This window comes from Ranitomeya imitator, chromosome 2 (assembly GCF_032444005.1).
Source record: "Ranitomeya imitator isolate aRanImi1 chromosome 2, aRanImi1.pri, whole genome shotgun sequence".
NCBI lineage: Eukaryota > Metazoa > Chordata > Amphibia > Anura > Dendrobatidae > Ranitomeya > Ranitomeya imitator.
The window spans coordinates 672,882,591-672,896,517 of NC_091283.1; the positions used below are offsets into that span (position 1 = coordinate 672,882,591).

Consider the following 13,927-nt stretch of genomic DNA (forward strand, 5'->3'; position numbering starts at 1 on the left):
TCACACAGCTGTATGAAAAAAAAAAACAGGAAAGGTACAGTGTTAGCCAGTAGATATAAAAATATTTAGAATTGAGAGTCCTCAGTAGTTGATATCTTTTTAACCCCTTAGCGACCGCCGATACGCCTTTTAACGGCGGCCGCTAAGGGTACTTAAACCATAGCGCCGTTAACTAACGGCGCTGTGGAAAAAGTACATAGCGCCCCCAGAGGCCGATTTTCTCCGGGGTCTCGGCTGCCGGGGGTAGCCGAGACCCCAGAGAACATGATTCGGGGTTTTTTTAACCCACCCCGCATTTGCGAACGCCGGTAATTAACCGTTTACCGGCGATCGCAAAAAAAAACAAAACGCGATCTCTTTTTAATTTCTCTGTCCTCCGATGTGATCGCACATCGGAGGACAGAGAAAAGGGGTCCCAGGTGGCCCCCCAATACTCACCTAGCTCCCCCGATGCTCCTCGTGTCTCCCCGTGGGCGCCGCCATCTTCAAAATTAGGGTTAGGGGTAGGGTTAGGGGTAGGGTTAGGGGTAGGGTTAGGTTAAGTGTAGGGGTAGGGTTAGGGTTAGGGTTGGGGCTAAATTTAGGGTTAGGGTTGGGGCTAAATTTAGGGTTAGGCTTCTTTCACACTTACGTCGGTACGGGGCCGTCGCAATGCGTCGACCCGACATACCGACGCACGTTGTGAAAATTGCACAACGTGGGCAGCAGCTGTAGTTTTTCAACGCATCCGCTGCCCAATCTATGTCCTGGGGAGGAGGGGGCGGAGTTACGGCCACGCATGCGCGGTCAGAAATGGCGGATGCGACGTACAAAAAACGTTTCATTGAACTTTTTTTGTGCCGACGCTCCGCCAAAACACTGATCCAGTGCACGACGGACGCGACGTGTGGCCATCCGTCACGATCCGTCAGCAATACAAGTCTATGGGCAAAAAACGCATCCTGCGGGCACATTTGCAGGATCCGTTTCTTGTCCAAAACGACGGATTGCGACGGAATGCCAAACGACGCAAGTGTGAAAGTAGCGTTAGGGTTGGGGCTAAAGTTAGGGCTAGGGTTGGGGCTAAAGTTAGGGTTAGAGTTGGGATTAGGGTTAGGGTTTGGATTAGGGTTGGTATTAGGGTTAGGGTTGGCATTAGGGTTACGCTTGGGATTAGGGTTAGGTTTGGGATTAGGGTTGAGATTAGGATTAGGGGCGTGTTGGATTTAGGGTTGTGATTAGGGTTATGGTTAGGGTTGACATTAGGGTTGTTTTGGGGTAAGGGTTGTGATTATGGTTAGGGTTAGTGATTAGGATTAGGGTTAGGGGTGTGTTGGGGTTAGGGTTGGAGCTAGAATTGGGGGGTTTCCACTGTTTAGGTACATCAGGGGGTCTCCAAACACGACAGCCAATTTTGCGCTCAAAAAGTCAAATGGTGCTCCCTCCCTTCTGAGCTCTGCCGTGCGCCCAAACAGTGGGTTACCCCCACATATGGCGCATCAGCGTACTCGGGATAAATTGGACAACAACTATTGCAGTCCAATTTCTCCTGTTACCCTTGTGAAAATAAAAACTTGGGGGCTACAATATCTTTTTTGTGGAAAAAAAAAATATTTTTTATTTTCACGACTCTGCATTCTAAACTTCTGTGAAGCACTTGGGCATTCAAAGTTCTCACCACACATCTAGATAAGTTCCTTGGGGGGTCTAGTTTCCAAAATGGGGTCACTTGTGGAGGGTTTCTACTGGTTAGGTACATCAGGGGCTCTGCAAACGCAACATAATACCCGCAGACCATTCTATCAAAGTCTGCATTCCAAAACGGCGCTCCTTCCTTCCGAGCTCTGCTGTGCGCCCAAACAGTGGTTAACCCCCACATATGGGGTACCAGCATACTCAGGACAAATTGGGCAACAACCTTTGGGGTCCAATTTCTCTTGTTACCCTTGTGAAAATAAAAACTTGGGGGCTAAAAAATCTTTTTTGTGGAAAAAAAAAATATTTTTTATTTTCACGGCTCTGCATTATAAACTTCTGTGAAGCACATGGGGGTTCAAAGTGCTCACCACACATCTAGATATGTTCCTTAAGGGGTCTAGTTTCCAAAATGGGGTCACTTGTGGGGGGTTTCCACTGTTTAGGCACATCAGAGGCTCTCCAAACGCGACATGGCGTCCAATCTCAATTCCAGCCAATTCTACATTGAAAAAGTAAAACGGCGCTCCTTCACTTCCAAGCTCTGCGGTGCGCCCAAACAGTGGTTTACCCTCACATATGGGGTATCGACGTATTCAGGAGAAATCGCAGAACAACTTTTGTGGTCTAATTTCTCCTGTTACCCTTGTGAAAATAAGAATTTGTGGGCGCAAAGATCATTTTTGTGTAAACAAAAGCGATTTTTTATTTTCACGGCTCTACGTTATAAACTTCTGTGAAGCACTTGGGGGTTCAAAGTGCTCACCACACATCTAGATAAGTTCCTTAAGGGGTCTAGTTACCAAAATGGTGTCACTTGTGGGGAGTTTCCACTGTTTAGGCACATCAGGGGCTCTCTAAACGTGACATGGCGTCCGATCTCAATTCCAACCAATTCTGCATTGAAAAAGTCAAACGGCGCTCCTTCACTTCTAAGTTCTGCGGTGCGCCCAAAAAGTGGTTTACCCCCACATATGGGGTATTGGCGTATTCAGGAGAAAATGCATAACAAAATTTATGGTTACATTTCTGTTTTTACACTTGAGAAAATAAAAAAAATGGTTCTGAATTAAGATGTTTGCAAAAAAAAGTTAAATGTTCATTTTTTCCTTCCACATTGTTTCAGTTCCTGTGAAGCACGTAAAGGGTTAATAAACTTCTTGAATGTGGTTTTGAGAACCTTGAGGGGTGTAGTTTTTAGAATGGTGTCACACTTCATTATTTTCTATCATATAGACCCCTCAAAATGACTTCAAATGTGATGTGGTCCCTAAAAATAAATGGTGTTGTAAAAATGAGAAATTGCTGGTCAACTTTTAACCCTTATAACTCCCTAACAAAAAAAAATTTGTTTCCAAAATTGTGCTGATGTAAAGTAGACATGTGGGAAATGTTATTTATTAACTATTTTTCGTGACATATCTCTCTGATTTAAGGGCATAAAAATACAAAGTTTGAAAATTGCAAAATTTTAAAATTTTTCGCCATATTTCCGTTTTTTTTCATAAATAATCGCAAGTAATATCGAAGAAATGTTACCACTAACATGAAGTACAATATGTCACGAAAAAACAATCTCAGAATCAGCGGGATCCGTTGAAGCGTTCCAGAGTTATAACCTCATAAAGTGACAGTGGTCAGAATTGCAAAAATTGGCCTGGTCATTAAGTACCAAATTGGCTCTGTCACTACGCGGTTAATGGCTAACTGAAAAGATGGTAACAAATTGCAAGCTTTCAAGACTACACAGGTCTCTTCATCAGGCAAGACTAAAACAAATTCTGAAGAATCACATATTTATGCACAACAAAGCACAGGAAGAAAAAAAAGGGGGAAACCATGGATAAGACAGACCATGGATAAGACAGGTGACATGAAGCAGAAATACCATGAGTGAAAAACAGTTATGTCCATAAATATTGGGCCAGTTCTTAGATAAGGATTGTTTTATTGGGGTCTGGTTCTGTTGTGATGACCCCTCATAGTCTGAGGGGCAAGTTCCTTAGTTGATGTAAAAAGACACAAATCCGTGCGACACATTCATTCCTGCAGTGAGTGTCAAAGGTCGTCATCAGTTTATATTCCCATACTCTTCTGTCTCTCTGAGTCCATAATGTTATGATTTGGGAGACAAAAAATGTATTGCCACAGGTAGATCCATTCTTTTTTCTCTTACTGTGTGGCGGTGAGAATTCATTCTTGTTCTAAGCTTTTGCCCTGTCTCCCCCACATACAGACCCCCAGTTGGACATTTAGTACAAATAATTAGGTACACCACTTTAGTGATGCAGCTGAGAGTACCTGGTATCTTGTAGTCCTAATTTTAATTGGGGATCTTTATCTTGTCTGTGGTCATCATAAATGGACAGGTTTTACATTTTTTCTGGTTGCAAGGAAAGGTACCTGCAGCTGTTAGATAGGACAGGGAGCTCTTGACAATGATGCTTCTTAGATTTGGGGGCTGCCTAAAACACAGTAGTGGGGGGGTCTGGAAAAATGGATTGTAAGTGGGCATCTTTTTGCAGTAAAGGTTGTAATTTCCGTGCAGCTCCCATTAGCACCTCCAGATTATTTTCTTCTTTAGCTTTGTAATGTAGCAGGTGATTCATTGATATTCTGGTGGCTCTTGTGATCTGGTTTTCAACTGTTCTTGGATGGTAGCCCTGGTTCAAAAAGGTCTTTCTGAGGCGACCAAGGTGTTCATCCCTATCCATTGGGTTGGAACATATACGATTGTATCTGATGGCTTGGCTGTAGACAATAGAGTTTTTTATGTGTTTTGGATGGAAACTGTCCCATTTAAGGTATGTTGGGCGGTCGATTGGCTTCTGATACAGGGATGTCTCTATTATATTGTTCTGCAGCCTAATGATGGTGTCCAAAAAGTTAATTTCAGTGCAGGAGTAGTTGAGTGTCAAGTTGATGGTAGGATGAAATTCACTGTTCATGGAACGTCTTTAGCTGTGGCTGGCTCAGACTCCGTCCAGATGATTAAAATGTCATCAATGTAGTGGTAGTAGGCCAGAGGCCTGATGGGACATGAGGACAAAAGGTCGCTTTCAAGCTTGGCCATGAAAAGATTTGCATACTGTGGGGCCATTTTACTTCCCATTGCTGTGCCAGTCTCCTGTAGATAGATCTTCTTATCAAATTCAAAGTAATTGTGGGTGAAGATGAATTTTATAAGTTTCACCACAGATACAATATCCCACACCAGGATGGAATAAATGACTGCAAATTCTTCCTGGAAAACACAGGGACTGATGCAAAATTCATCCTCACCCACAATTACTTTGAATTTGACAAGAAGATCTATCTACAGGAGACTGGTGGCACAGCAATTGTGAGTCCTCAGTCTGTACACTTCTCCCACTCAGGATGGGAGAGGGAACGTCATCTGACTCTCTCCCCTATCATTGCTATCATGATGCCGATAAGTTGAATGCGCGATGCGATGGGTGCCCTCTTATTCATGTGCCCCATAGCTGCTTTATGGTGTGCTGCCATTATGGACACACACTGGCTGGAGCGGGGGCCCTAGGCGGCTGCCTAGTCTGCCTGCCCACAGCATCTGCATATAGATCTCATCTTGGTACCTAATGGCAGTAAGGATACCTCTGACTAGCACATGGAAGTCTGTGCAGCCCTCCAAAGAAATCCCTCCCCACAAAAAATTACTGACCCATTGCCAAACCTGTCATGCTGGAGGATGTTGCATGCAGCAGAATATTTTCCACTTGCTCTCCAGACTATGGAGAACATAATTATAGGCCAACAATGTCTGTTTGGCCAGGTTCCAATACCCAACACCCCTGCTGATTAGCCGTCATTGGTGGCGGCAGCAGTGGCCACCTGCCGGATGTGCTTGTGGAGCTTGGCTGTCTACTTGTAGTGGCTACCATGGGGTACTACACATCCCGCCTTCTATTGATTTAAATAGTAGGCAGATTTGTAGTACCCTGTGGCAGCCACTACAAGTAGAAGGCCAAGCTCTGCAAGTAAGTATTTCTGGACGGTGACCGGTAACACCAATAACAGCTAATTGGCAGGGTGCAGGGTGTTGAACCCCAGCTGATCAGATATTGATGGCCTAACCCAGAGGTCTCAAACTGCATTCTTCGAGGGACTCAAACAGGTCATGTTTTCAGGATTTCCTTGTATTGCACAGGTGATAATTTAATCACCTGCACAGAATGATTCCAGCACCTTGTGCAATGCGAAGAAAATCTTGAAAACACGCATGGCTTGAGACCCTCGAGGAATGCAGTTTGAGACCCCTGGCTTAACCTCTTTAAACTGCAGAATATGCTGTTTTTAGTCCAAGACGTTTACTCACAGTGTACAAGTGTCGACACCTAAGGGTACTAGATACACTGCTTTTTCACTGTCATACTAACACCGTGCAATATAATAGAGGCCTTGGCTTGGCATTAATATGTCAGTTCCCTGTTTTCCCCTGGTAATGTTGCTCTTGTAACTCCCATCAAAGTTTTTATCCTCTTAAATCATATTGCAGTAATTATACTACATAACACTGTGTACTTAAAATTGCTTATTTTGCCCTTCTCTTCTCTATGTAGAAGCAGGAAGACTCTTGTCCCTGCATTTATCGTTCCCCTCTTCAACTCCTGACCCAACAGCACCACAACCCCCAGATACCCCCCAACCCCCCACCATTGACTTCTATTGACTTCTCATGAGCAGTGCTATTGACTTCTCATTTTCAGAGGCAATCCTGTGAACATAAACAGGTTTGCATCATAGTAGTTATTTAAGTACATATCTTCTTTATACACCATTGTATATTATATTAAGGGTCTGAAGTTTTAATTACACACTCTTTTAAGCTATAATAATAAATTGAACTTTTATATTATATTGTTAATGACTTGCAGATTGGTAATTAGTGAGTTGTGTAGCCCTGAGGTAACTGTGACAGTGCTATACAAAATGAATGTAATTGAGCAGCTTGATGCCCACCAACAGTCTTTCGTAGTCAATGTATCCAGGCAACTAGAAGAGCTCGAGAAAAATCAGAGCCATAAACATTGTTGGACATTGATGACCAAATTTGATTCAATTGATATCCATGTAAGAAATGCTAATGTAGGATACTTGTGTAATACCCTTGTGATTGTCTGCAGACACAACATGTATAACAGCCTGTCAGTCACTGCATTTTGGGGTGAGGGTAAAGGTCTTCTGATGAGTGCTCTCATGTATTTCCTAAAAATCAGACCCCCAAAAATAATTTGTGCAAATTTGACTCGTAGGAGCTATAATGTGTTCTCCTTACATAGCCGCAATATAAGGCTGCTAGATCCACTATACCGGTTTTCTTTATTGTATGCTTATCCAGTATTGTATGCTTACCCAATACAGAGCCCAGATATATCCATCATGGTGACTGGAATTCCTAATGTTGGAAAATCCTCTCTAGTAAATTCTCTGCGCAGAATGCATCTACGAAAAGGTACAGCCACTCTGTTTGCAATGTTTCACTAAAATTAGTAGTCCTGTCTGCATAAAATATCCGCATATGTTTATTCTAGGAAAAGCCTCTAAAGTCGGGGGAGAACCTGGAATCACCCGCTCAGTGCTTTGTAAAATTCAGGTCAGTCCAATTATCCAGTTATAGGCTTTAGTCACTCTTACAGTGTATGCACTTTGGAACACATTTGTTTACATCAGGTATTTTACTTTTATGTTGCCTTTCTGTAACAACCCTGCCGGCATCAATGCATGGCCTCCCATCCCCTACCTGCCTGATACATCAACTTACTTACTGCTCCGGGCCATGCTGTGAGTTCTGTCTCCTGCCAGTTCCATACTGTGTGCCTCATGTCTCCTGCCTGCTCTGTGCATACTTCCTGGCTGTGTGCATAGGGGGAAGGCGCTGGTGATTCCTGATTCTTTTTGAGACTGTGTGCACCTTACAAGGTGTCCCCGGCCAATTGCCAAGAGGCCTCTGATAGTTAAGGCATCCCTACCCATTGGAGGATGCCTGACCAACTTTCTCCCTCAGTTAGTGCCTTGCTACTGAGCTGCCAGGTCCTGTTCTGTCATGTCTCTGCCATTCTGGGGGCTGCATACCCATTCCTAAATCATTGTCCTGTTCTTTTTTCCATGTCTGTCCCTGTCTGTACTCTGGTCTCATCTGTTCCTGTTGTTTACTTGTCTGTTTGCCTCTCCTACTCAGCTGTGCGTACCCTTGTGTCCACTCCTTCCTGCTCTGCTCACTGCAAACCTGCTCTGTTCTGCTGCGCACCTTGCGGCTCTGCTCTGCCTGCCGCAACCGGTGGCTTTGGGCCTCTCTGCTCGCCGCAACCTGTGGTTCTGTGCCTTCCTCCTCTGCTCGCTGCAAACCTGCGGCTCTGCTCTGTTCTGCTCTGCTGCACACCTTGCTCAGCTCTGCCGCAACCTGTGGCTCTGCGTCTCTCTGCACGCTGCAACCTGTGGCTCAGCCCCTCCAGCGGTTCTGCTCTTGGCTCTGCCTCCAGCGGTTCTGCTTTTGGCTCTGCCTCCAGCGGGGGTCTGCTCTTGGCTCTGCCTCCAGCGGGGGTCTGCTCTTTGCTCTGCCTCCAGCGGGGGTCTGCTCTTGGCTCTGCCTCCAGCGGGGGTCTGCTCTTGGCTCTGCCTCCAGCGGGGGTCTGCTCTTGGCTCTGCCTCCAGCGGGGGTCTGCTCTTGGCTCTGCCTCCAGCGGGGGTCTGCTCTTGGCTCTGCCTCCAGCGGGGGTCTGCTCTTGGCTCTGCCTCCAGCGGGGGTCTGCTCTTGGCTCTGCCTCCAGCGGGGGTCTGCTCTTGGCTCTGCCTCCAGCGGGGGTCTGCTCTTGGCTCTGCCTCCAGCGGGGGTCTGCTCTTGGCTCTGCCTCCAGCGGGGGTCTGCTCTTGGCTCTGCCTCCAGCGGGGGTCTGCTCTTGGCTCTGCCTCCAGCGGGGGTCTGCTCTTGGCTCTGCCTCCAGCGGGGGTCTGCTCTTGGCTCTGCCTCCAGCGGGGGTCTGCTCTTGGCTCTGCCTCCAGCGGGGGTCTGCTCTTGGCTCTGCCTCCAGCGGGGGTCTGCTCTTGGCTCTGCCTCCAGCGGGGGTCTGCTCTTATCCCCACCCCTTGCGGTTCTGCTCTGCTCTCGTTCCGCACCTCGCGGGTCTTCGTCCTTACAGTCTGAACAGGATCCCTACCTTTTCCCATATACCATTCACACCTGTCCGTGTTCCTGTCCTTCCCGAATCAGTACCTGCTCCTCCAGTGTGTACCTGTCTCTACCTGTTCCCATATTCCACTCACCTGCCCGTGTTCCTGTGCCTTCCGAGTCAGTTCCTGTCCCTTCTGTCTCATCCGTGCCCACCTGCCAGTGTCTCAGTTGTGCCCGCCTGCCAACCAGTCTCAGCTGTGCCCACGTACCTGCCAGTTTCTCAGCCATGCCCGCCAGTGTTCCGTCCCCCAGTGGGATCAGCAGCCACAGCCAGACACCAAACTGGAGTGGTACCTGGCAGCTACCTGCCACACAAGCCTGACCTCACCATCAGAGGCTCCAGTGAAAACCAAGGTAGCTGCTTAGTCTTGCCCCTTCCAGGGTAGTCTGGTAGTTTGTGGCACAGTGGGGCCATACCCCCACGCTCCCGCCAACCAGTCATGGCGCGAGCGTTACACTTTCTAATGCAACTGAAATAAATCCAAGATCACTGATTTTTGTTGATTTTTGTATTCGTAAACAGTTTTGTTTTTTTGACAACTGAATATCCTTGTCATGATCCAGTTCGAGTTTTGAGTCCTGTCTGCCCTTTTCCTTGGCTGATCATGTCAAGGGTTAACTTTGCTCTGCCTCATTCTCGGTTCAGGTTTGTTATTTAGCTTCTTTGCATCCAGCAGGCGGTGTCAGATATATTTTCTGCCTTTGGCGTGAGTACCTGACGCCGGTAGTACCCTGACTTGGCTTTGACTCTGACTTTGCCTCTGGTCCCTGGTACCTCTGCATCTTTTCTGGTATTTGACCCTTTGGCTCTCCACTGACTTATTATTTTTCCCTTTGTACTGCGTGATGGTCTAGGTTTTGACTCGGCTTGTTTAACTATTCTGCTGCCACCTGGTGTTGGCTTTGCTGCAGCACTGCAGGTCTGCCCTTGCTGATTTGTTATTTTCCTTCCACTCTGTTGCCATCTGGTGGAAGTTGCAGTTACCTGCATAGCTGTAGCGTGACAATCCTATGTGATATACACAGCAGTCTCAGTGTATCCTATGTGATGTGTAGGGCAGTGACTCAGCATATCCTATGTGATGTATGTGGCAGAATCTCAGCATATTCAATGTGATGTATACTGTAGTCTCTCGGGTGTGTCTCCTATGTGAGGGATAATAAATTACCTAAATTGATGTATATATGTCAGCGTCTCGGCATATCCTAATTGATGTATATGTGGCAGAATTGTGGTGTATCTTATGTGAAGTATATGGCTTATGTGATGTATAAGGCAGTATTTCAGTATCTCCTATGTGAAGGATATGGCAGTCTTTCGCTATTTCCTATAATGTATACAACAGAGTCTCTGTGTATCCTATGTAACATAGTAACATAGTTAGTAAGGCCGAAAAAAGACATTTGTCTATCCAGTTCAGCCTATATTCCATCATAATTAATCCCCAGATCTACGTCCTTCTACAGAACCTAATAATTGTATGATACAATATTGTTCTGCTCCAGGAAGACATCCAGGCCTCTCTTGAACCTCTCGACTGAGTTCGCCATCACCACCTCCTCAGGCAAGCAATTCCAGATTCTCACTGCCCTAACAGTAAAGAATCCTCTTCTATGTTGGTGGAAAAACCTTCTCTCCTCCAGACGCAAAGAATGCCCCCTTGTGCCCGTCACCTTCCTTGGTATAAACAGATCCTCAGCGAGATATTTGTATTGTCCCCTTATATACTTATACATGGTTATTAGACCGCCCCTCAGTCGTCTTTTTTCTAGACTAAATAATCCTAATTTCGCTAATCTATCTGGGTATTGTAGTTCTCCCATCCCCTTTATTAATTTTGTTGTCCTCCTTTGTACTCTCTCTAGTTCCATTATATCCTTCCTGAGCACCGGTGCCCAAAACTGCACACAGTACTCCATGTGCGGTCTAACTAGGGATTTGTACAGAGGCAGTATAATGCTCTCATCATGTGTATCCAGACCTCTTTTAATGCACCCCATGATCCTGTTTGCCTTGGCAGCTGCTGCCTGGCACTGGCTGCTCCAGGTAAGTTTATCATCAACTAGGATCCCCAAGTACTTCTCCCTGTCAGATTTACCCAGTGGTTTCCCGTTCAGTGTGTAATGGTGCTATTGATTCCTTCTTCCCATGTGTATAACCTTACATTTATCATTGTTAAACCTCATCTGCCACCTTTCAGCCCAAGTTTCCAACTTATCCAGATCCATCTGTAGCAGAATACTATCTTCTCTTGTATTAACTGCTCTACATAGTTTTGTATCATCTGCAAATATCGATATTTTACTGTGTAAACCTTCTACCAGATCATTAATGAATATGTTGAAGAGAACAGGTCCCAATACCGACCCCTGCGGTACCCCACTGGTCACAGCGACCCAGTTAGAGACTATACCATTTATAACCACCCTCTGCTTTCTATCACTAAGCCAGTTACTAACCCATTTACACACATTTTCCCCCAGACCAAGCATTCTCATTTTGTGTACCAACCTCTTGTGCGGCACGGTATCAAACGCTTTGGAAAAATCGAGATATACCACGTCCAATGACTCACCGTGGTCCAGCCTATAGCTTACCTCTTCATAAAAACTGATTAGATTGGTTTGACAGGAGCGATTTCTCATAAACCCATGCTGATATGGAGTTAAACAGTTATTCTCATTGAGATAATCCAGAATAACATCCCTCAGAAACCCTTCAAATATTTTACCAACAATAGAGGTTAGACTTACTGGCCTATAATTTCCAGGTTCACTTTTAGAGCCCTTTTTGAATATTGGCACCACATTTGCTATGCGCCAGTCCTGCGGAACAGACCCCGTCGCTATAGAGTCCCTAAAAATAAGAAATAATGGTTTATCTATTACATTACTTAGTTCTCTTAGTACTTGTGGGTGTATGCCATCTGGACCCGGAGATTTATCTATTTTAATCTTATGTAGCCGGTTTCGCACCTCTTCTTGGGTTAGATTGGTGACCCTTAATATAGGGTTTTCATTGTTTCTTGGGATTTCACCTAGCATTTCATTTTCCACCGTGAATACCGTGGAGAAGAAGGTGTTCAATATGTTAGCTTTTTCCTCGTCATCTACAACCATTCTTTCCTCACTATTTAAGGGGCCTACATTTTCAGTTTTTATTCTTTTACTATTGATAAAGTGATGTATATATGGCAAAGTCTTGGTGTTTCCAGTGTAATTTGTGTATACGGCAGAGTCTCGGTGTATTCTAAGTGATGTGGATTATAAGACGCACCCCAAAATTTGGGGTGAAAAATAAAAAACATTTTTTTCCTAATAAAATTGTGGTTTTATCTTATATTCCCACAGTAGCTTACCTGGCAGGGGGGCATGGATGTGGTAGAGTGGAGTCTCAGGACCATAATTTTTGCATAAGGAGGCTGGCGGCAGGTGCGATCCCAGATGTCGGCATCGGTGAGCGGAATCCATTTTCCCAATGATATCCCTATGGCGAGCTTAGAGAAGGCGGAGGTGGCTCATGCAGAGATTGAGATCTCAAAAGATGAGACTTAGTCTCCAGATCTTGTTTCCCGAGGTCTCATTTTGTGCATTCACCGGCTATGGTAGCCAAAATATATCATTGGGAAAATGGACTCCGCACACTGGCGCCGACATCTGGGATTCCAGGCACCAGAGAATTGCCCTGGTCCTGGCCTCCTGAAGCAGCGACCTTGGCGCCTGTGACCCCACTCCACCACAGCCAATCCCATGTAAGCTCACTTCGGATTATAAGACGCACCCCCTCTTTCCTCCCAAATTGCACACATGAGAGAGGGATCCGCCCCACAAGGACAGATAATCTACAGAAATAAAACGATGGTACGTTTCCCCCGCATTAGTTGGTTTCCAGTACTTGATGGGAACCTCGTACTGAAATACACAGTAGATTAAGAAAAGAAGATTCCTTACAGAGTTCTGTCCCGCTGTCCAGAAGAGCAGGCTGCTTGCCTGTGGTGCTTGCCTTCAGGCAACCGGAAGCGCCGTTCACAAGTCCCATGGGGGCTCTGTACACAGGAGGAAGCAGGCTGCAGAGACAGATCTGAGGCTTGTCTTGATCCCGTGCAACCGAAAACCATATCCGATGGCGCGCACTGCTGACTTCATGGGGGCAAGGCACTCTGGTAATGGGCATGCTGGAATGATACCAGAAGAAAATGGCGGCCGGGGCACACATTGCCAGCTGGGACACTCTGGAACAGTGTTCCCGGTTAGCTTTCATGCACGAGAGGGGAGGAATCATCGGAGGAGGTGGACGCAGAAGATAGGGATGCTCAGAGATTCATTAGATTAGAAAGCGGACCCATGGGAGGTGGTAGCAGGGGGTCTGAAGTCAGCAATTGGCAGAACCACCCATTCTCTTACAGCAACAGCTGGAGGAACAGCTCAAAAATAAAAGCTCAAGAGATAAGATTTTGTCTAACCTGTTCTTGTTGCATGAAACATTCCTAGCGGACTCATCCGCTGACTTTGTGAGACCAGCGGCTAGGCCTGCTGGACTGTCATATGCAGCAAGACGGTCCTTGTGGCTCAAGTGCTGTTCGAGAAATCTGCAATCAAAAAATAAATTGTGCTCTATACCGTGTGATGGCCAATTTTTGTTTTGGTAAAAAGTTGGACAACATCCTAGAAAGGGCCGGTGACGAGAAAGAGCTTTCCTGCATTTTCAGGGGATTCAAGGAAGACTGCTTTTTGGAGGAAAAAATTTATTAGGGGACATCCTCCGGGGGAGAGAAGGAAGTGTGAAATTAAGAATAAAAGAGTTTAATGTTTGGAGGTTCCTCTTCTGCTTCTAAAAAACCCTCACAATGACGCCAGGCCAGCAGTAGGGGAAAGGCTTTCTCTCTTCATTCAGGCATGGGAGAACATCTCTTCTAGCACCTGGGTCCTGGATATAGTAAGGAAAGGCCTAAAAATTGAGTTCTACCATCTGCCGCATCAGTCTTTTGTAATAACCCCCATCAGAAGATTAGTGGAAGAACAGCTTGCACTAAAGACAGAGATCTTCGGCCTAGTAGAAAAGCA

The 13,927-nt window shown here is 45.8% G+C and overlaps 1 protein-coding gene across 4 annotated transcripts in view; it reads left to right on the forward strand.

Moving 5' to 3' along the window:
- MTG1 (mitochondrial ribosome associated GTPase 1) overlaps positions 1 to 13,927 on the forward strand; it is a 321,942-nt gene that overhangs the window by 192,503 nt on the left and 115,512 nt on the right. For 3 of the 4 annotated variants that reach the window (XM_069753046.1, XM_069753049.1, XM_069753047.1), the window contains 2 exons: positions 7,057 to 7,147; positions 7,227 to 7,288. The exons of the other annotated variant lie outside the window; for it this stretch is intronic. In XM_069753046.1, coding sequence (XP_069609147.1) covers positions 7,057 to 7,147; positions 7,227 to 7,288 — 153 coding nt within the window. The remainder of the gene's footprint in view (positions 1 to 7,056; positions 7,148 to 7,226; positions 7,289 to 13,927) is intronic. 4 annotated transcript variants of the gene reach the window in all.